At 41.2% G+C, this 22,062-nt stretch overlaps 1 protein-coding gene across 3 annotated transcripts in view; it reads left to right on the top strand.

Annotated features, from left to right (window-relative positions):
* The first annotated feature begins 1,045 nt into the window (after positions 1-1,045).
* Positions 1,046-22,062, top strand: part of Hhat (hedgehog acyltransferase) — a 328,256-nt gene continuing 307,239 nt past the window's right edge. Inside the window, exons 1-2 of one of the 3 annotated variants that reach the window (XM_047519801.1) lie at positions 1,046-1,157; positions 18,173-18,306. In XM_047519801.1, the coding sequence (XP_047375757.1) occupies positions 18,216-18,306 (91 nt within the window). In that variant the 5' untranslated portion in view covers positions 1,046-1,157; positions 18,173-18,215. Of the gene's footprint in view, positions 1,158-1,533; positions 1,589-17,960; positions 17,985-18,172; positions 18,307-22,062 lie in introns of those variants that run through there. The other 2 variants (XM_047519802.1, XM_047519803.1) reach the window with 2 other exon arrangements.

The following is a 22,062-nucleotide window of genomic DNA, read 5'->3' as shown; positions in this document are numbered from 1 at the left end:
TTGAAGCGTTTTGCAAAATATTTGTTTCTTAATTTTACGTCACTCCTTTTTTTGTGCAAATACTTTCCCCATTCTGCCATTAGGAGTAAATGATAATGAACCAACATTAATACACAGTAGCATCATTTAGAAATATCAGGAGCTGTTATCCTTCTCCCTGAATCTGACACTCCCTGAGCATGTACCTTGCCACTCCCCTGCTAAATATCTGGATCTACAGTTGCCAGATAAAAGCCCAGTTAAATCTGATTTCCAGATAGCAGAAAGATAGCAAGAGATAGTTAAGTTTGAATTTAAGATAAATGACAGGAGCTTTCCTTTTTTAGCACGAGTATATGTCACAAATATTGCATGGTTCATACTGACAGTAAAATTTATTCGTTGCATATTTGAAGTTCTGTTTCAATTGGGTAGCCTGTATCTTTATTTGCTACACCTGTCTCTCCTCCTGGGGCTAGTTTACCAACATCTGCTGACTGAACATTGTCCTTTGAACTGGGTGTTGGGGGCCCAGAGGTTGACATACAAGATAGTTCCAATTTTGATTTTCAGGAGAATTCGGCAATCAGAAAAATAATCCCTGGACTTTTATAGTGACTGGTAGTTTAAACTTCTTATAACACGACCTCTGCCTTCCTGCTGCCCGATGCAGAGTTATCCACTCCCACTTCACCACAGAAAACCACCTAGGGACTCTGATTCCTTTCTGGAAGAATCCAGAATCTCGAGGTCTTAATGAAAGCCCAGGTGATCTGCTCCTATAAATCTGTGGAACTCTGGCAACTGTGGCGTTGGAGGCCCCTGAGCATCAATACTCAGCATAGAGTCACCGTCCTAATTACATCCCTTTGAGCCATCTTCAGATCATCCATTCTTCACAATTCATTCAAAATCTTTGGTATACCGTTTGCAAGTTGCTTTACAATTCATACAGTTGCTCCCATTTGATCTTCACTCTACTTTGCCAGAAGCGGGGAAGCTTATTTCTGTTTTACAGAGGACAGGGAGGCTCACAGGGGCTAAGTTCACAGCAAGCTTGCGAAGCTGCCAGGGTTGCAAAGCCCGCCCTCTTTCCACCCCACCAAGCTACCTTCTTTCGCCACAAAACCTACGTGGGGACCACTGGTGTTGGATTTTCGGCCCACTTCGAGTTTCAGGTGACTTCCGTCCTGCAGTTGATCAGAAGCTTAGCCCCAGACCTGCAGTGAGCACGCGTGGGGGGAGATCTGTGCTCGGCTCAGCGCAGGAACTCGGGCCCCGGCAGGACAGCGCTGGCCAGACACGCTACGGAGAGGCAGGCCGCCCTCTTGCGGGTCCCCCTCCAGCAGCGCGGCCTCCTAGCCGTTGCCCCCGGAGCGCCCGGATTCCCGAGCGCCGCGGCTCGGAGCCAGGGGCGCGCGGACCCGGTGGCGGGGGCGTGCTTCGAGGACGCGCGCGGGCTGCAGCTCCAGAGGGCCGCTCCCGGGGAAAGAGGGCGGCGCCCGGGAAAGCTGGCTGGTGCTGGCACTCGGAAGTGCCGAGAGAGGGGTGTTGGGAACTCGTGGCGCGCGTGAACATCGCGGTCGCCGCCGCCCGGGACAGCCCGGAGGTTGGTAGCTGGTGGCCGTAGGGGGTTCCGGGGAGGTTAGGTGTCGACTTTTTTGCTTTGGTTTGCTCTGTTGCAAAAAAAGAAACGTACAAGACGCTTTCCTTTTCTTACCCCGGTTCCCGTGTGCGCGCCCGAGGGCGGGACAGAGGAAGTTCCCGGTCCCGCGGAGGAGACAAAGGCAGCGGGGGCCGCGCGCCCGGCAAAAGAGGGATCTGGGATCCTTGACCCGGGATTGCGTACCAAGTCCATGCACACCCCTGCCCGCATCCTCTCTCCGCGATTTCAGGCACTGTTGCGGGGAATTGCAGACTCTGATCCTCTTGGTAGCATTAGAGGTGCGCCTGCCTGCCTATCTGCTGCAAATCCAGAAACCTCAACGTTAGGAATTTCTTTTGCTTTCTGCTCTTTGGACTCAGTTTCTCTCATCTGTTCTGAGTCTTGCCTTCAGGTGGCACCAGTCTTTATAAAATAGTTCCCCACATGCATATGGTCATCCAAGGTACTATGTAGGGGTGACGTTGGTGTTAAGAACTATTGATGCTTTCTGTGTTCATTGCTCTTGGATCAGACTTGCCTGGCTGGGTGGTTGGCATATTCAGTGGTTTGCATTACGTGCGGGGAGATTCATTGTTTCTGCCCCTTTCTGTTTTGTATTTCTTATCCGTTCTTTCTTGTAGCTAAGCACTCACCTCAGTGTGATTGTCATGGGAACACCGGACAGGAGAGGGAGGGCTTCACTGAGGTGGTGGTTTCTATACTGGATTTTAAAGAATGATTTTCCTCCCTCTATTCTTCACCTTCTATCTTCCCTGTGATTTTTCTCCCTTCTCCCTGGCACTCCCTAATATGATTAGGTGTTGCATAAGGACAGTTCTGCCCTGAGATGCAATTAATGTCAATTTAATGGGGATCGCGCTTTAGATACATTATTTCTAAACCTTATGGTAACTGTGAAAGATGGGTAGCTTATCATTTTCACAGGGTTGGGGGGGAGGTGTGAACCCCACAGACTAGGGTGTTTTACCCTGAGTTTGGGGCTCCTCCACTGGATCAAACTCTGTGCTTTGTCTACTATTTGCTTTCTCCTTGAGAAGTTTAGATGGGTGACAACCAAGGACCGAAATGAAGTAGTCATTTTTTTGGGTGTCCAGATGTTGGTGTGAATTCTGTAGGTAACATCAGGAACTAGTTAGTGTGGGCCCTACTAACCTGTGTGCCCCGTGCCTCCATCTCTGGGCTTGGCCCAAGGGGAAGGACTCCTTAAATGTTGCTTTGAACTTCCCTGTCTTGGGTGAAGCCCTGGGTTCCTTGTAGGGAATTCTTAAATTAATTCATTTCCCTCTTCCTTCCTTCCTTCCTTCCTTTCTTTCCTTTCTTTCTTTCTTTTTTCATTTTTTTGACCGTGCACTTCTTTGGAGTCTGGGATGTCAGTGTTTTAAAAGGAAAAAAACAAAAACAAAAACTAAAACAAAAAAAAAACAAAACCCACCAAACCTAGGGTAGCTGGGCATGATGGTGCCTACCTGGAGGTTGAGGTAGGAGGGTAGAAGGGTTGCAAGTTCAAGACCAGCATTAGTAACTTAGGGAGACTGTCTCAAAATAAAAAGATCTGGAAATGTAGCTCAGAGTTAAAAGGCCCTAGGTTCAATTTCCACTACTGCAAAAAACAAACGAAAGCCATAGGATTATAAATGATATTGAAACAAAGTTATCAAAATAGTATTAAACCTCCCCAAATTTATGAGTCTGATGTGCTTCTTCATTAATGCATTAAGTAACAAAATTCAGTGCTGAAGCAACGAACTCCTGTAATTTCAAATTGGTGATGCTCATGTCAAGGATATTTTGCAGTGCTTGCAACAGCTGGACTATGGTATGAACATTTCTGATTGTTATTGATGACTCAGTCACTAGAATTGCTCTTACTGTGGTTTGTTGTCCATACTCATAATCCAATGAAATAGTGATTTTTTAGTTAGAGATTTATGAAAATAAAGATATATGAGAAAAAGAAGCATGAGTTCATGGCCTCCTGAGTAGCATACCAGAGAACAGTGGATGTGTGACATATACCAGCCCCACCTTTCTTGTGTGTATAAATGATCTTTAGTGGTATATGGTATTGCTAGTGTCAGGGAAGAAGAAGGAATTAATCACTATATATTCCATATATGTAAAAGGATCTTAAGATGTTACTATGAGCATTTTATGATAATGCAATTTTAAAATTCAGATGAAATGGACAAGTTTTTCAAATAAAAAATCTTAAGATATGAGACCTAGAAAATTTGAATAGGCCTATTAAAGAAATTGATTGAAGTTAAAAGTCTTTCCATAACCAAATTTCCAGGTCCAGATGGCTTCAATGTGAAATTCTCCAAACATTTTTAAAAAATAAAAGAGAAGCTGCTCTCTGGTTGCTTTTATGGGGCCAGCATAAGCTTGTGACTAAGGCTTGATAAGGAAGTTACAAGAAAATTATAGGCCAAACGCTCATAAAAAAGAATGCAGAAGCCTTAAAACAATGTATTGGTAAGTCAAATCTAGCAACCCATAAAAAGAACAATAAATCATGACCAACTGGATTTATTCCAGAAATGTAAACTAACATTTAAAAACCAATAAATGTGATTAGCTCCTTACACAGAATAAAGGAGAAAAAAATTTAATAAAATGCAACACCCATTCATGATAACAAATTTTTTTTGCAAACTAAAACATTGAGGAAAATTAAAGAAGACTGAAAATAAAGGAGGGTATGTCATTACTCTGTAATAAATAGATTCTGTGCCTTGCCAATCAAAATTCTAGTAGATTAATTTTTTAAAAAAAATATTGATAAACTGGTTCTCAAATTTATTTGGAAATTGTAGACAATCTAAGAAGAGCAAAATTGGAGGACTTAAGCTACAAGATCAGTATGTAGTTATGTCAGTGTGTATTGGTACAAGGCCAAATGGGTCATAGGAACTGAATAGAGAATCCACAGATAGGTTTGTATATATATATATATATATATATGATCTTTTAATTCATGACAAAGGTGACCCTGCCGTGGAGAGAGAATGACCTTTTCAGCAAATGATGCTGAGTCAGGTGCAAATTCATATGGACAATATGAATCTTAATAATCTACTTCATCTCATATACAAAAATCAATCGTCATCATGCATTTAAATGCGAAAGCTAGAACTATAGGTTTCTGCAAGAAAGTTAAGTAAAATATCCTTATGACCTGGAGACACAAAAAGTACTAACAGTTAAAGGAAAATATTGGTAAGAACTTCCATTCATTTAAAGAGTCCATAAAGAGAAGGCATGCTATAGAATGGGTGAAGGCATTTGTAATACATATATCAAAATAAAGAACTCATAGCTAGATGGTAGAAAGAAGATCAATAAATCAGGAAGAGAAAAATGGATAGCTCTGTAGAAAAATAGGCAAATGTCACTCCATAAAAGAGGATCTCCAAATTTCCAATAAACATGAAAAGATGAACAAGCTTCATTAGGCATTAGGGAAATGCAAATTAAAACTACAGTGGGACCCCATTATATATTCACCAAAGTGGCTAAAATTAAAAAAGACTGTCAATGCTAAGCACTGATGAGAATGTGGATAAACTGGAAATCTCATACACCATTAATGGGTATGAAAGTTAGCATAAATGCTTGGAAATCTGTTTTGCAGTACCATTTACTAAAGCTGGATATATACATCCCCTATGGTCCAGTTATTCCATTATTAGATACTTAATAGTTAGGTATACATATGTAAACCAAAAGATAGGGAAAAGAATAACTTAGGCAGTATTATCACAATAGTCCCCTGCTGGAAAAAACTTATATGTTCTTCAATAGTAGTATAGATAAATGAATAAATGCTTATACAATGGAATACTCTACAGTCATGAGGATAAACTTTTTCATTTTTTATTTTGAGACAGATCTCCCAAAGTTGTGGGGTTCCTCTTGAACTTGCTCTCCTCCTGCCTCTAGTGGTCACTTTTGATGGAGTTAGTGATGAGGAAAGCCCAGAAGGGGCTTATGTGGCATTCAGGTTTTTATCTCAGTGGTAATAACTTGTGTGAGTCTACTTCTGAAAAGCCTTATTTATTTCCTGTATATTTAAATAAAAAATTTACTTAAAATATTATATTGTGAAAAAAACTTTTATTCATTCAGATGCCCTTAATCTGGAGTTTATAAACTGTGGAGGGCATGATTCTTGGTGATTAAAAAAGTTTAAAATAGGTTGAGAATTTTTAGAGGAAAAAGTACAATATCTGATCAGTAGTTTTGTTGAATGAGGGGATTATAAAATTGACTCCTTTTTGCTGGTCTTTAAACTGTTCATATAAAAAGACTTAGAGTCATGTTTGATTATAAGATTGATATTGGAGTGTTGTGGAAGCCAAGAGTTGCTAAGGGGTGGACTGAGTACAAGATTTTGTTTTCAGATTTCATTTTCTTCAATTTAATTTTTAAAAGTTTATAACAATTGGATTTAAAACCCATCTGTTTTATATAAATCCTTTAGGTAGGTACTCTTCTCCCGTGAGACGATGAACTGAGTGCAGGGATGACATATTAGTTTCCTATTGCATCTGTAACAAATTGCTACGTAGTTAGCAGCTTAAAACAACACTCATTTGACTCTCCATTTCTGTGGGTTCCACAGCCCTGCATTGGACCCACTGTGCATAGCAGATATTTGAAAAAAAAAATTACATCTGTATACCAAACATTTATAGACTTTTTTCTTGCTATTTCCTGAACAATATAGTCTAGCAATTATTTACACAGCATTACCATTGTATTAGGTATTGTATGTAATCTAGAGATGATTTACAGTATATAAATACTATATCATTGTATATAGAGGATGTGAGCATTTGCAGATTTTGGTGTCCACGGGAGTCCTGGAACTAATCCCTCATGAATTCTGAGGAACCATTGTATTTATTATCTTGTGGTTCTGAGGGTCAGAAGTCCTCCTTCTGGAGGATCTAGGGCAGACTTTTTAAAAAATTGTTTTTATTAGTACATTTTAGTTATATTTAATGGGGTTCATTTTGACATAATTGTATATGCATGGAATATATTTTGCTCTATTTCAGTCCCCATAGGCAAGCATCTTCTTGTTGCCTCTTCCAGTGTCTAGATGCATCTTATATTCCTTTGTTTGTGATCCTTCCTCCATCTGCAAAGTGCATCTCTTGTCTGCCTCTGACACCCCCCACCCTCCTGTAAGGGCCCTTGTGATTACATTGGGCCCACCTGGGTCATCCAGGATAATTTCTCCACAGAAAGATACTTAATCACATCTGCAAAGTTCCTTTTGCAGTAGAAGGTGGCAGGTTCCAGGGATTAGGACTTGGGCATTTCTAGGGGAGCCCTGCTTGTGGAATCCCACAATGAGATCTTTATATTTTGTCTCCACTAATGATACCTTTCTGGTTCTTAGTAGGGGTTCATTGTTGAGTAAAGAAACAGGTCTAAGAGTTCATTGTCGAAGTTTGTGAAAGAGGAGAAGTGATGGTCTTGTCCTGTTCTCACTCTGCCACACCTGGAGTGTTGGGTTCCTTTCTAGGAACCTATGATGTAAAGAGACAACCAACACTTAGTACCTATATTGTAAAGAGACAACTGACAGACAGATGGTAAAAGGTCTAGAAACCCGAGCCACGAACCACGGAGGAAATGATTAGAAGGAGTTGTGGATGTCGGTTCTGGAAGTGGACTTGCATGGAGTGGATGTCATTAATTATCTTTAAACATTTGAAGGATTTTTGGAAGAACTAAAAGGCTATTTAGTATACTTGATAACAGAAATAACATTAAAAACAAAAAGAATAAGCATTTCAGAATTTGCTATGTCACAGGCACTGTTCTGTCACTTTTAAAATTAATTCTCACAGACACTGTCTGCAGGTCGCTGTTATCGCTAGTTTGCAGATAAAGAAATTGAGGCATGGAGAAGTTATGCAACTTGTTCTAGGCCCACAGAAGTAGAAAGTGGTAAAATTGAGATGCAAACCTTGACATTCTGGCTTCAGAATTATTGTGGTTAATGTCTTAAATGTCCTCCAAAGGAATATAGACTAATGGTTTGGTTGCCAGCTTGTGGCAATCTTGGGAGGTGATAGAACTTTAAGAGGTATGACATACTGGAAGAAAGGATCTAGGCCAATCTTTTTTTAATTTTATTTTTTTTTAGTTGTAGATGGACACAATGCCTTTATTCTATTTATGTACCGTTATGTGGTGCTGAGGATCGAACCCAGGGCCTCACACATGCTAGGCAAGCGCTCTACCGCTGAGCTACAGCCCCAGCCCTAGGCCAATCTTGGACTTGCTTTGGTTATTAAAATGTCTCAGGACATCGAGAGACATCATCTCAAGCGGCTTTGCATCTCTTCACTTTGGAATCCTGAAGCCCCTGTGCTGCAAAAAAAACCCAGGTTGTCCTGCTGGCGGGTGAGCACCCACATGGTGGGGGGATCTGGGCACTTGGCGTCTGCTTGCACCAAATGTCAGTCAGGCACTTGAACCACTGGCTCCTCCCACTGCTGTTGAGCTGTGTGGTGTCTGTAGTCACATGAGTGACCCCGGGGTGACATCAGCAGAAGACCCCCACCCAGGTTGTGCTCACACAGAATCCTGAGAAAGAATAAGTCTTTGTTGTTTGAAGCCACTACATGTTGGGGTGGTTTGTTAAGCAGTGCTGCATAAGAGATATACGGTCATTTTAACTAGGTGTGGTGGCACACACCTGTAATCCCAGTGGCTGGGGAGGCTGAGGCAGGAGGATCGTGAGTTCAAAGCCAGCCTCAGCAACAGCGAGGCATTATGTAACTTGGTGAGATCCTGTCTCTAAATAAAAAATACAAAATAGGACTGGGGATGTGGCTCAGTGGTTGAGGGCCCCTGAGTTCAATCCTCAGTGCCCTTCCCCACCTGGCAAAAAGAGAGAGAGATGGTATTTTTGTGCAGACTTGGAAGTTGTGAGCATGTATTTAAAAACGTTCTGTAGTTGGACCTTTTGCCTGGTCTGTGGACCTCCTCCAGCCAGCACATTGCTCTGTAGTGAAGCTGCTGTGGGTTTGGGGAAGTGTTTCCCCTTTGCGTGATGTGGATGAATCAGACTCTGAAGGGGGCTTGGAGAGAACTGTGATACGTGAGGACACCAAGAGTCTGGACTTTGTTTTCCTGGGAAAATCACATTATTTATATTCCACAAAATAGGCTTCCTTCCCATCAAGTTGGACCCCAGAAAAAAGCAGAAGTCCCGTACCACTTTTTCTGAATATACTAGACTATTGCTCTTCTATTTCGCCTTCTTCAAAGCTGTTGTCATTTTGGTGGGCAGACTCTCCTTTCATTTTTACTACTTTGTGGTTTCCCTAGTGCTCATTTGCTCCTAAATTTAGAAGTATTTCTGTTTTACTCAGCCCTTCTCTCTACATAACTGCTGACTTCCCCTCTGGTACACAAGGTGAGTGGGTTTGGTTTGATTGGCCCTCTTCAGTAAATCTTTTTTTTTTTTTTTTAAATTATTGTATACAAATGGGATACATGTTGTTTCTCTATTTGTACATGGAGTCAAGGCATACCATTTGTGTAATCATACGTTTGCATAGGGCAATGATATTTGATTCATTATTTTTTTTCCCTTCCCCCCCACCCCTCCCACCCCTCTTTTCCCTCTATACAGTCCTTCTTTCCTTCATTCTTACCACACTCCTTATCCCTAACCCTAAACCTAATCTTCAGTAAATCTTTTGAGGAATATATGTAAGTTAATCCTTTGTGTGCATTCTGAATATACTGAATTTTCAAATTTTCTCAAGGAGTATCAGAAAGCATATATAAATAGATTATTTTAGATAACATTTTAGTATTCTGATAGATTGGTTTTATTATAGATTTTGAAAAAATGTGAATCCAGTGTACTTGTATGAATAGTAACATGATAGGGGAAAGACTTTGGAATTAGACCTGGTGGGTAAGAGTCTACCCTATACAGCTTGCCAGCTCTGTGACTTTAGGCAGGTGTCTTAACCTTTCTGGACCTTGATTTCCTCTTATGGTAAATGAGGAAACTCTCAAAAGAATATGATTATTAAAAAGATAATACTTGTAAAGCACATTTTCAACACAGGCAATCTGTAAATTGTGCTTAATTATGACATAGCTATTGCTAAAGTGTCAGAAAATTTTGTGGAGAAAAATCTTATTCAAGCATTTGATAGACGTGCTCTTGGTGATGCCGTGCTGAATGATTGCTAGCTTAAAGATGAGATCTACTGTTTTAAAAGTCCTCTGGTGCATGTGAGTATTTGGTTATAGCCCATTTAGTGTTTGTATCAAGATTTAGGAGTAGAAGCAATTTAAAATGCAAGCGTTAGAATCCATTCGTTGTATGCATCAGAAATAAAGTACTTTTGAAATGATGTTGGAAATTGCTGGGGTAAAAGCACTTCTGGTAGTTATGTTGATGCACATTTCAGGCTTTGGCACAGTGAACTGTATACTCTTCTCCCAAAAGTGAGGAACAGAATTTCTGCCTGTGAGAGAGTGGAAGCTGGGAACTTCGGTTCTAAGTTTTGGTCCATTGCTGGCTTCTCTGTGTCCTTGGGTAGATCCCTCTTCTCCCTCAGCAGGATTCTGATTCCTGAAAGGGAGTTAAAAAGTTAGTTCTCCGGTGAGGATCTGAGAGATGGCATCTTTGAAAGCAGGTGGAGTGTTAAATTACAAAGCAATGCAATTGGAAGTCACTCTGTATAGAAAAAGCTCTTAGCTGAATTCTTGCCATTTTGTGACTCTGACTTCATTCTGTGAGCCTCCTGAGTTCTATGAGTCCCAGAGAAATGCTTTTTTTTTTTTTTTTTAAAATATAATACCTCTGGGCTCTTACATCCAACCTTGTAGAGAAAGCTCCCTAGAACAACAGTCTGACTTCCTTCCCTCTGGTTCCAGGGAAACCGCTGTGATGATTTCCTTCCAAGACCTAATATTAAATGGATTTCCTATCCCTTTGTCCTGAATTTCTCATTCTTATCAATAACATTTAGCTCTAGATCCTGTAGTCTTAACAGCTTTGGAGTTGCTGTTTTGTGTACTTTATTTTCTTCTTTCTTTCTCCCCTATTGATTCCTGGCCTAGTTTGATGCCAGGTACAACTTAATTTCCCCTCATCTGTGTGGCTTGATTCCAGCACTTTCTCTCCACTTCCTGCTGAGGGCCTGAGTGGTCAACCTCCCTGCCTATGGACTCTATCACAGAGTTAAGGGGCTTCTCTGTGAAGCTTCCTTCAAATACTTAAATGGCCACCATTTCCCCCTTATCTGAGGATTTCCTTTCCATGATTTTACTTACCTGGGCTCAACATTGATTCAAAAATATTAAGTAGAGAGTGCTAGGAATAAACAATTCATGTTTAAAATATGCACCATTTCATTAGCATGATGAAAGCTCTATTTTGCCTGTGATATGAACCAGCCCTTTGTCCAGTGTATCCTCACTGTATGCACTACCTGCCAGTTAGTCACTTGGCACCTGTCTCAGCCATTAGATTGACTGGCACTGTTATCACAGTGCTTATGTTAATTAACCCTTATTTTACTTAATAATGGCTCCAAAGTGCAAGAATAGTGATGTTAGCAATTCAGATATGCCAATAGGAAATCATAAAATGTTTCCTTTTAATGAAAAAGTGAAAGTTCTTGACTTAATAAGACAATGAATCATGCTGAGGTTGCTAAGCTCTTTGGTAAGAACAAATCTTCTATTCATGAATTGGTGAAGAAGAAAAAAGAAATTCATGTGACTTTTGCTGTTGTATCTCAAACTGCAAAAGTTACAGCCACGGTGCATGGTAAGTGCTTAATTAAGATGGAAAGGCATTAATTTTGTTTATGTGGAGAAAACAACAGTGCGGATGGTCCCCAACTTAAAATAATTTGACTTAGGAGTTTTTGGCTTTGCAGAGGATTTATAGGTGTTTTAAGTTCATTTTAACTAATATTTTTCCATATTTTTGTTGGTACATTATAATAATACATAATGATAGAATTCATCATTAAATATTTGTACATGTACATCATAGACTAACATAATTTGGCCAATATTTTATTCCCAGTATTTAATTTATATTTTTGACATTCGAGGGGTTTATCAGAATATAAGGCTATTGTAGGTCAAGCAGCATCTGTGTACACAAAATTTGGTGCTATCTCAGTTTCAGACATTCATTGGGGTCTTGGAACACATCTGCCCAGGATAAGAGGGGACTACTGTGCTGCTCACAAGCCTGAGGTTTCTTCAGGAAGTCAAACCCAAACCTGAAACCTCATGCTCAAGTCTGCCTGCTACTGGCTCCTAGTCCCCTTTCACCTAAGCATCTACATTGTCTCTTCTCAGTCCCGACCAACATTCCCACCCTGGTGGGGTGTACTCAGGCACATCTCTTCACATCGGACAGCAACCCTTCTTGTGCTCATGTATCCACAGTATCCTTTCCATGATTTTACTTACCTGGGCTCAACATCTAGATATCAGTGGATTCCTTTGTTTCTGTAACTGGGCTGCTTCCTATAGAAATGATGTTATGAATGGCGACTAGTTTCTAGGCTGTCTCACAGTTGCCCACTTACAGGTCATATGCTGCATCTGTACGTGAATACAAAAGAAGCATCACGTACCCATCGGAGGAAGAACCTCTCTGAATTCATCATGATAGTGTCTTCTTAAAGAAGAGCACGCTCGTTTAGAGAATGAGGAGTAGAAACTTTGGTGATTTTGTTGAGAAAGTTTTTGGAAACCTTTAAAGGCTTAGACGTTAGCAAAATGTTTTGGTTATGTTCCTAGATGTATAGTGTTTCTTATCTGTGGTATTGTGGTGTTCTTAAATCCTTTAAGACACATGTCTACTCGGATTTGCTTTCTGGGTGCACAGATAAAATGAATAGAGAAAAAAAATAGTATGTGGGGGAAGTGATTTTCCTGAGATAAGTGGGCCAGAGTTGGAAAGAGAGATGTGAGGAAGGAAGATCTATTAAGTGTTGATGTCACTGTTGTTTTGAGGTGACATTGATCCACTTGTGAAAGCACTTTATTTAATTCCTTTAGGGATAAGAAGAGAGGTGGTGAGGAAGAGTCATTGGGCAGAAAGTTCTCAGCTGGCCCCAAGGGCAGTTTGTGTGATGTCCAGGGTGGCCTAGGACTGGGTATGTGAAGAGGAAGAGTGAAGTGTTAAAGAAAGTTCCAGAACTGCCAGTCTGTTGAAAGAGCTACAGAGGTTGTTAGGATGGCCATGCCCCATGTAAGGTCAGTTAGATTTCTTCCATTCAGGAAGTAAACCAGGGTCATGGCCAGGTAGGCAACTGGTGTATCCAATTCATGTTTATTGAGTGCATACTTAGTGCAAGGCCCTGGGCTAAGCAATTTACATTTCATCAACTCAACAATACTATGAGAAACCATATCTGGGAGCTTGCTAACTACCCTAGTTCCTCAACCTGCACATGACAAAGTTTGGACTTGCCTAAGCTGAGTTTGGTGCCAGAATTTGCTACCATGTTGTTAGGTGGAAACTAGGTGGTTCAATCTGCAAATTTTGAAGGGGAGGGAGGAGATAGTCTTGCTGTTTTGCCTCTAATTACTACGTATATTTGTGTGTATGTCCCAAAAATCATATACAATATAGCTCAGAGCATCAACAAAAAGGGAAAATATTATAAAAATGAATTTTGTAGTCTTCCGGGATAGATCCTTAATGCAGGGGCATCATTCCATATATAGTGTCTCCAAAAAGCCTCTAAAAAGTAGGGCTTCTAGAACTTTAATCTACAATATTATTTATGTTTAAATGTTAGTAGATTTTTAAGGACTTCAGTACTTTACTATTCAGACTCTTAATTGAGATGAAGAGTTCATCCAAAGCAATCTCAGCATCCTGTGACAGGAGAAGTACTATAAGACCAAGCTAAAGGGAAGGCTGTTCTAGTCCTACAAAGTTCTGGAAAGAAATCCAGCGATTCTAGAAGAGGCCAGATATTTAAAAATAAAGTATGAATGGAAATTCATAAAGTAGAAGTGGTTTTAAAAAATAGAACCCAAGAAAACATTAATGAAGTAGCAGAATTTTGAGAGATTTGTGCTTAAATCATGACTGATTGAGGGAGCAGTCAGACCAAACTTCCTGGGCAGTTTTTTAGGAGGACCATTGATTTCTGACTTTAGAGTTTATGAAGGATGAAATTTATTTCCCTTCCTGCTTCTCTTCTGGCAGCCTGAAGAAAAGAGTGTGTGTGGCAGATTATGAGCCTGGCTTTGAGGGGAGAGGCAGAGACCTGGAAATTCTGGATTTGAACCCATGCAGAGTTATTCATTTATTCATTGTTTTAGTCAGCTTTTTCATCACTGTGACCAAAAGACTTGATAAGAATGATTTAGAGGGGGAAAAGTATATTTTGGCTCACAAGTTGAGAGGTTCAGTCCATGGTCAGTCAATTCCAGGGGTTCAAGGTGAGGCAGAACATCATGGTGGAAAGCATCATGGCGGAAAGAAGGCAGCAGCTCAGGACATGACCAGTAGGAAGCAGAGAGAGAGCTCTGTTCACCAGGAACAAAAATATATGTCCCAAAGGTATACCACCAGGAACCTACTTCTTCCAACCACACCCTACCTGTCTACAGCTATTGCCCTGTTAATCCATGTCAGTGAATTAATCCACTAATTTGGTTACACTTTCTTATAATCTAATCATTTGACCTTGAAAATTCCTACATTGTCTCATACATGTGCTTTTGAGGGACACTACATATTTAAACCATAACATTCTGCCCCTGGCCCCCCAAAGCTCATGCTTATCTCACAATGCAAAATACATTTAGTCCATTTACAAGATTCCCATAGTCTTAACAGTTTCAGCATTGCCCCAAAGTCCAAGTCCAAAGTCTCCACTGACTCAAGGCAAACTCAGCATGAGCCTCTATAAAAATCAAAAGCATGTTACATATATCCAATATACAGCGGCACAGATTAAACATTTCCATTCCAAAAGAGAGAAATAAGGGGCCTAGAAAGAAGGGATGGGAACAAAGCGAGACCAAAATCTAAGCTGAGCAAATTCTGAAGATCCACATTCAGCATCTGGGGCACATGGCCTCAAGATGTTCTCTCAAAAGGGTTTGTGTAGCTCTGCCCCTTATGACCTTGCAGTCCACATGACCTTTCTCTTGACTTGTATCTGCTCGATTCTTGCAGCTTTCCTGGGCAGACATCCCAGGAAATATTGCTGGCATCTCTTAATCTCAGGAGTCTCCACCACAGCTACAGCTTCCTTCTTATATCTTTATGCATCACCCTTGCAGAGGTAGCCCTTGGGGACTCTGACTCTGCTACTCTTTGCTGGCCTCCCAGGCCTTCCTTTGAAATCTTGGTGGAAGCCTCCATGACCTCCCAACTCCAGCATTCTGCAGTCCTGCAGAACCAGCACCACATGGTTGATACTGAGGTCTGCTGCCATCTTGAGCAGTAACCAGACCTCCTGGGAACACCGCTGCAGCAGCCTCTGAGCAGCTGGGTAACTGAGCACAGGTCAGGCCCCCTGTGCAACCAGGTGCCTCCATGGTCTCTTCTCAAAGGAATTTTTATTTTTATACCCTTGAGCCTGAGATGGTGTGGTCTTGGCCAGTTCCTGCAATGCCCTCAAGCCTCTTTCCTGTTGTTTCTTAGGTGGCTTAATCTCTTCAACAGCCACACTTTCCCAATTTTACTCACACTCTTCTGGCCAAACTGCAAGTTTCTCACATCTTTATGCTCTGCTTTGTGCTCCTGATTATCACAGTAAACTTGGCTAAAAAATGCTAGCAATATCTATGCCACTGTCTGAATGCTATGCTGCCTTGAAATTTCCTTTGCCCAATTAATTAGTCTACCATCTTTAAATTCAGCCTCACAGAAAGTCTCAGGATATGGGTAAAATATAAAACCTTCTTTGTCAGAATATTATCAGTATTGGCCTCTAGGTCAATATTTAATAGAGTCCTTCTTTTCCTCTGAAACCTCATGAGACCAGCCTTTACTGTCCATGGTCCTATTGGGCATTCTAGGCTTCTGAACTCCCATCAGAATTGCCCACTAAGTTCTGCTTACAACATTTTAAAGCCTGCATCTCCAAACTTTTTTGAACTCTTGCTAACCAATTCCCAATGCTGAGCAACATAGTGAGGTTAGTCACAGCAATGACCATATCTAGGTACCAATTTGTTTCTGTCAGCTTTTTCATTGCTGTGACCAAAAGACCTGACAAGATGATTTAGAGAAGAAGTTTATTTTGGCTCACAGTTTCAGAGGTTCAGAGCGTGGTTGACTGACTCCATAACTTTGGACCTGAGGTCAGACAAAACATCATGGAAGAAGGGTGTGGTGGAGGAAAGCAGTTCAGAACATGATTGCCAGGGAGCAGAGAGAGAGAGCTCTGTTCACCAGAGACAAAAATATATACCTCAAAGTTATACCCCAGTGACCTACTTCCTCCAGCCATACCCTATCTGCCTACAGTTATTGCCCAGTTATTCCATATCAGGTTACATATCTTATAATCTAATCATTTCGCCTCTGAAAATTCTTACATTGTCTCACATAAACTTTGGGGGGATACCTCCTATCTAAACCATAACATTTATTTAGACAAAAATTTGTGCATGTTTATAGTGTACGAGGTGGTATCTTGATAACAGCATACATTGTGAAATGACTAAATCAAGGTAATTCACATGTCCCTCACCTTAACATACTTATTTTTTACATATTTTTTACTGGGGATTGAATCCAGGAGTGCTTAATGACTAAGTCACATCCCCAGCCCTTTAAAATTTTTATTTTGAGACAGGGTCTTGCTAAGTTGCTGAGGCTGCTTTGAACCTTCAATCCTCCTGCCTCAGCTTCCCAGGCCGCTGGGATAATGAGAACACTTACGGTTTACTCTTGGCAATTTTCAAGTACACCGAGTTGTTATTAACTAGAGTCACCATGCTGTACAAGAGATTTCCACAACTTATTTGTTCTGTTTCACTGAAACTTTGTACCTTTTAACTTCCCTCACCCCAGCTCCTGGCAGCTATTGTTCTATTCTTTGCTTCTGTGAGTGTGACCTTTTTAGATTCTACATGTAAACGAGATGGTGGAGTGTTTGTCTTTCTGTCCTGGGTCAGTTATTTCTGGATGTGTGACCTCATTGCATTCGTCATCTGTAAAATGCCCACCTCCCTCCCTTTCTCTGCCTGCTCCACAGAGCTGTTGTGAAACACAATGAAATCATGTGTGATTTCTATCTTAGCATTACTGTCACGTATTAGAAGTGCTTGCTTGGGGCTCAAAAATTTGCTCTTATTTTAATTTGGCATCCACAGTGACATGTATTTAATATTGAGTAAAGCAAGGAAATATATAAAAGGGCTTAAATTTAGTTAATTCTTTGTTATTTTGGGAATATTTGGGATCATTTAATTTGCAGAATTTTTAGACCTAACTTTCCTTTATCTCTTCCATTACTTAGAAAATAGATGTGTCTGCCATGGCAGAGAGATTTGGACTAGTAGGGGCTTGAACAACATACAAGTACATTTCTCTTTAATGTAACAGTCCAGTAGACGTGGTCCAGGGCAGTTTTAGGGGTGCGGTAGTCATGGAGCCAGGGACTGAGGTCCCTCTGTCTTGTTTTTCATGTGACTTTTACCTCTTGGCCCAAAGTGGCTGTCCCAACTCTGATCATTAGGAAAGGGATGAAAAGAAGAAAGTGACCAAAGCCCTCACATCTCTGCATACACATCCCTTTGGGCAGAACCATTCAAGTGTCCACTTGGCTAGAGAGTAGTGCTGAGCTCAGTTCCATGTGTCCAGATAGACATTCAATTACTGGAAGAAGGAAGACTGAATATCATTGGGGATAGGGGGCAGGCAGTGTCTGTCACAGCTGCTGAGGGTCTTGTCAGTAACCTCCCTTTAGGAAGTGCACAGATATGTGGAAGGCAAGGCAGTTTTTATTAGACCATCCCCATCCACAACTGTGGGATGACGTTTAAAGAGAAGAATGAGGAATTTGAGACTGTTGGCTTAGAAGAGGCTTGGAGATTTTATTTGTGCTTTTCTTTTATTCAGTCTTTTGAAACCATTTATTATTCATGCAGCTCCTGGTAATTCCTTCTTGTCACATCACAGGCACATTGGTAGGGACTGGGGAGTCAGAAATCATGGTTCTTGCTCTCCAAAGGTTCACTCTACAGGGGAGACAAGGGTATCTCACCAATGGAACTCTCTGGCAATTACTGTGATGGAAGGCTGTGGGCTGTGCTAGGGGAAGACCTAACCACTCTTGGCGGGCAGGTGATGAGTGTATGTGTTGGATGCAGGGTGGGGTAAGGTCCTCGGAAGGAGGAGGTTTGATTTGGGTTATGTCCAGTCGCCTTGAATAGTGAAGGTCCCTGGGAGTGTGAACACAGTGAATTGGTGTTAAGAGGCTATTATCTAGAATCACCTCCATGGTTTTGTGTTTTGTCTTTTTCTCTTTCTAGAACCTCTCACTGTGGGCATTGAGAACCATCCTGAGAAGAAACAATGCTGCCCCGATGGGAACTGTCTCTTTACCTGCTGGCTTCACTAGGCTTCCACTTCTATTCCTTCTATGAAGTTTACAAAGTCTCCAGAGGTGAGCTTCCATGCTTTTCTGATCGCCTATTCAAAAAGAAGTGGGGAGGGAATGCCCACAGGTGTAAGATTCAGGAAGGTGGTTCCATAGGATCAGGATGACTTGAGCTCTGCTTTGCTTTTGCTCAGTCTTGGATAATTTGAATCAGTGACCTGAGTCCATGACATGCTTTATCGCAATGCTGGGTTTTTTAGGTGATTTCATGAATCATCTCCTGTAATAGCTGCTGCTGCTTTTGGGTGTATATGTGTAGGTTGGGGACAGAACCCAAGGCCTGGTGCATGCTGATCATATGTTCTACCACTGAGCTACACCCCCAGCCTCTCCTGTAATAGGAGGGTTTGATTCAATACCTGTTGAAGGCCAAGGAGGGAACTTGCCTTAGGAATATACTTTTAAGTTTCTCTTTCACCAACACTCTTTTCAGGCATATCTCAGACATACGGAGACAGTTTGAAGGTGTTAGTAACTCAGACCCTTTTTGTCTTCTTTATTTTGTTGTTAGTCAGAGGCTTGCTATGTTTCCCAGACTGACCTCAAACCCCTGGACTCGAGCAATCCTCCATCTCAGCCTCCCAAGTGACTGGGACTGTAAGCATGTACCACCACACCCTGCTTCCTTTTATCTTCTTGTTCTGCAATCTTTAATGTGTTGCTCTTGTCTGTGTGGGAGGTGAATTATCCCCAACTCATTTTCTAGCCCACAGTAATGGGAACGAGGACCTGCCTTTCTTTTGACAACAGTTTGGCAAGAGTACCTCATTCCTGCTCATACCCAATCGGTTGGCATTGAACCACATGACCACAACTGGAAAACTGGGAAGTATAGTCCTTAGCTTGGTGACCGTGTGCTACCTAAAATCTCTCATGCTGTGACAGAAAGAATTTTGGAGGGACCATGGGTAGTCTCTGCCATAGTTAGGGACAATTTCTTAGATATGATGGAGATTGCTAAGTGTCCTAAAGAAGAGCAGGAGCTAGTCAAGTAGAGAAGGGAGCTGAAGAACTGTGGATAGAGGTGGCTTTGCAGGCAAGTGGACCAGCTTGTGTAATACCGCTGGGGTGTGAGAAAGTGTAATATGATCTAGAAACTGTAAACCACTCATGGAATGTAGTGTATGTCTGGAATGTAGGGCATGATGGGGGAGTAGAAAGAGTTGAACTCAGATCAAAAAGCAGGTATGGATTGTGAAAGACGTTGTATATTCCACTGAGGAGTTTGGATCTCATTTTAAAGGCAGGAGAACATGTTGAAAGTAGGTGAGGTCATTTAAAATGGAAAAGGTAGAAGCCAGGGATATAGCTCAAAGCGGAGTGCATGCTCAGTATGTGCAAGGCCCTGGGTTTGATCCCCAACACCACAATTAAATAAAGCGGCAATGTTAGGTTTTGGGAAGCAACACTGAGTGTGCTTTGCCTGATGGGTACAGACCACCCTACCGATCACCAGGATTGGTTTGGATATGGATCACCTGTTTTAATTTTTCTCTCCATTCTACCCATGTCCCATTTAAAGTCACGGGCTTGATGGCAGAGACTGACCATTTAAAGTAGATGGGGATTGGTTTGGATCAGGGCTGGCCACGGGGTTGCGTTTCCTGCTGAAGCCTCTGGTCTCAGCCCACGTGGAGGAAAGTAACCTGCTGTGTCAGACACCATGCTGGCTATTATATTCCTTGTCTGATTTAATCTTTGGCACAGCCAAAGATGAGATGGTACATTACTTAGAAGACAGGTTTGGCAGCAGAAATGGCATCCCAGATAATGTGGTCCACAGTTGGTATGGTGTCTAGATGGCATGAGACACCCTGGTTCCGTCTCCCATGTTCTTCTAAGGTCCTTAGCATGTGGCTCCATCTCTCATACCATGACTGTGCCAGCGGTCGTCTTTGTCTTTTGCCCAGCTGGAAGGATGGAAGAGGAGGGGAGGATAGTCGTCATCTTTTCAGAAAGTGACTTGAAAGTTGCTTATACCACATACCTTCAGTCATGTCCCATTTGCCAGAACCCTGTCCTGTGGCCCCATTAGTCGAGAGAGAACTAGGAAGCATAATCTTCCTTTGGGAGGTCATTTTTCCAGTGTGAACTTGACCGTTTTATGATAGAGGAAGACAGCAAGAATGGATATTAGCAATTAATCTGTCTCTTCCATAGATGTGTGTCCTGGTTATCTATTGCTGCATAATGAACTATCCTAAAACTTTGTGATTTAAAGTAATACCTGCTATCTATTATTTCTCCTGTTTTCCTTTTTGAATAGGCTTTATCTTTTATTTGTTATTATTATTTTTTATACATCAGGGGTTGAAACCAGGGGCACATAACCACTGAGCCAAATCCCCAGCTCTTTTTATTTTTGTATTTTCAGGCAGGGGCTTACTAAGTTACTTAGAGTCCTGCTGAGTTTCTGAGGCTGGCCTCGGACTTGTGATCCTCCTGCCTAAGCTTCCAGAGTTGCTGGGATTAGAGGCGTGTGCCATTGCAACCAGCAAGCCTTTACTTTTTGAAGCAGTTTTAGATTTACAGAAACCTTGAGCAGTGAGTGCAGAGTTCCCATTGTCCCCACGCTCTGAAACACGTACAGCCCTCCTGCCAACATCTAGCACCCCAAGTGGTGAACCCGCATCAACCCATCAGAATCACTCAAAGACCATAGCTTACTAAAGGGTCCCTTCTTAGTGATGTACATTCTGTGGGTTTTGAGAAATGCATGACGACAAGCATCCACTTTATAACATCATACAGAGTACTTTCATTCCCCTAAAATCCTCTGTGTTCTGCCTGTTCATCTCTCCCACCCGACCCCTGGCAACAACTGATCTTTTTACTGTCTCCATAGTTTGCCTTTTCTAGAATGTCACATAGTTGGGAATCATACAGTATCTAGCCTCTTTAGTAAGGCTTCTTTCACTTAGTAAGAAGCATTTAAGGCTCTTCAATGTCTTCTCATGGTTTGACAGCTCAGTACTTTTTAGTGCTGAATAATATTCCATTGTCTGAATGTATCACAGTTTATTCAATCCTTATAGAAGGACATCCCAGTTTTGCTTCCAAGTTTTGGCAATTACAAATAAATCTATAAACACTTCTGTGTGGACATAAGTTTTCATCTCACTTGGGTAAATGACAAGGAATATAATTGCTGGGTCATAAATAAGCATCTTTTCATATGCTTATTTGTATATCTTCTTTGGCTAGGTGTCTGGTTCCTTGGCTCATTTTTAAATTGGGTGGTTCATTTTGTTATTGTTGAGCTTAAAGATTCATAAAAAAGTTGAGTGTATAAAACCTTTATAAATTTTGGATAATTGTCCCAAAATTTATCAGATAGACCTTTTGCAAATATATTTTTCCCCTATTCTGTGGCTTGTCTTTTCATTCTCTTGACAGTGTTCTTTTCAAGTACTTTTTAATTTAAATGAAGTCTGGCTCATCAATTCCTTCTCTCATAAATCATGCCAAAAAAGTCATTACCACACCTATTGTTGTCTAGATTTTTCTCCTATGTTATCTTCTAGGAGTTTATAGTTTACATTTTACATTTAGAGCTATATTCCATTTTGACTAATTTTTGTGAAAGATTTTTTTTTCCTTGTGGATGTCTAGCTGTTCCAGCATCATTTGTCAAAAAGACTATCTTTTCCCCATTGTATTGCCTTTGTTCATTCTCTGAATCTGTTAAGTGTTTTTCTGTGGGTCTGTTTCCGGGCTCTCTATTGCTCTCCAGGGCTTATTTGTCTGTTCTTTGACCAATAG

This window comes from Sciurus carolinensis, chromosome 12 (genome assembly GCF_902686445.1).
Source record: "Sciurus carolinensis chromosome 12, mSciCar1.2, whole genome shotgun sequence".
Lineage (NCBI taxonomy): Eukaryota > Metazoa > Chordata > Mammalia > Rodentia > Sciuridae > Sciurus > Sciurus carolinensis.
Note: the sequence above shows the minus strand (reverse complement) of the source record. Positions and strands in the feature narration are given on the sequence as shown.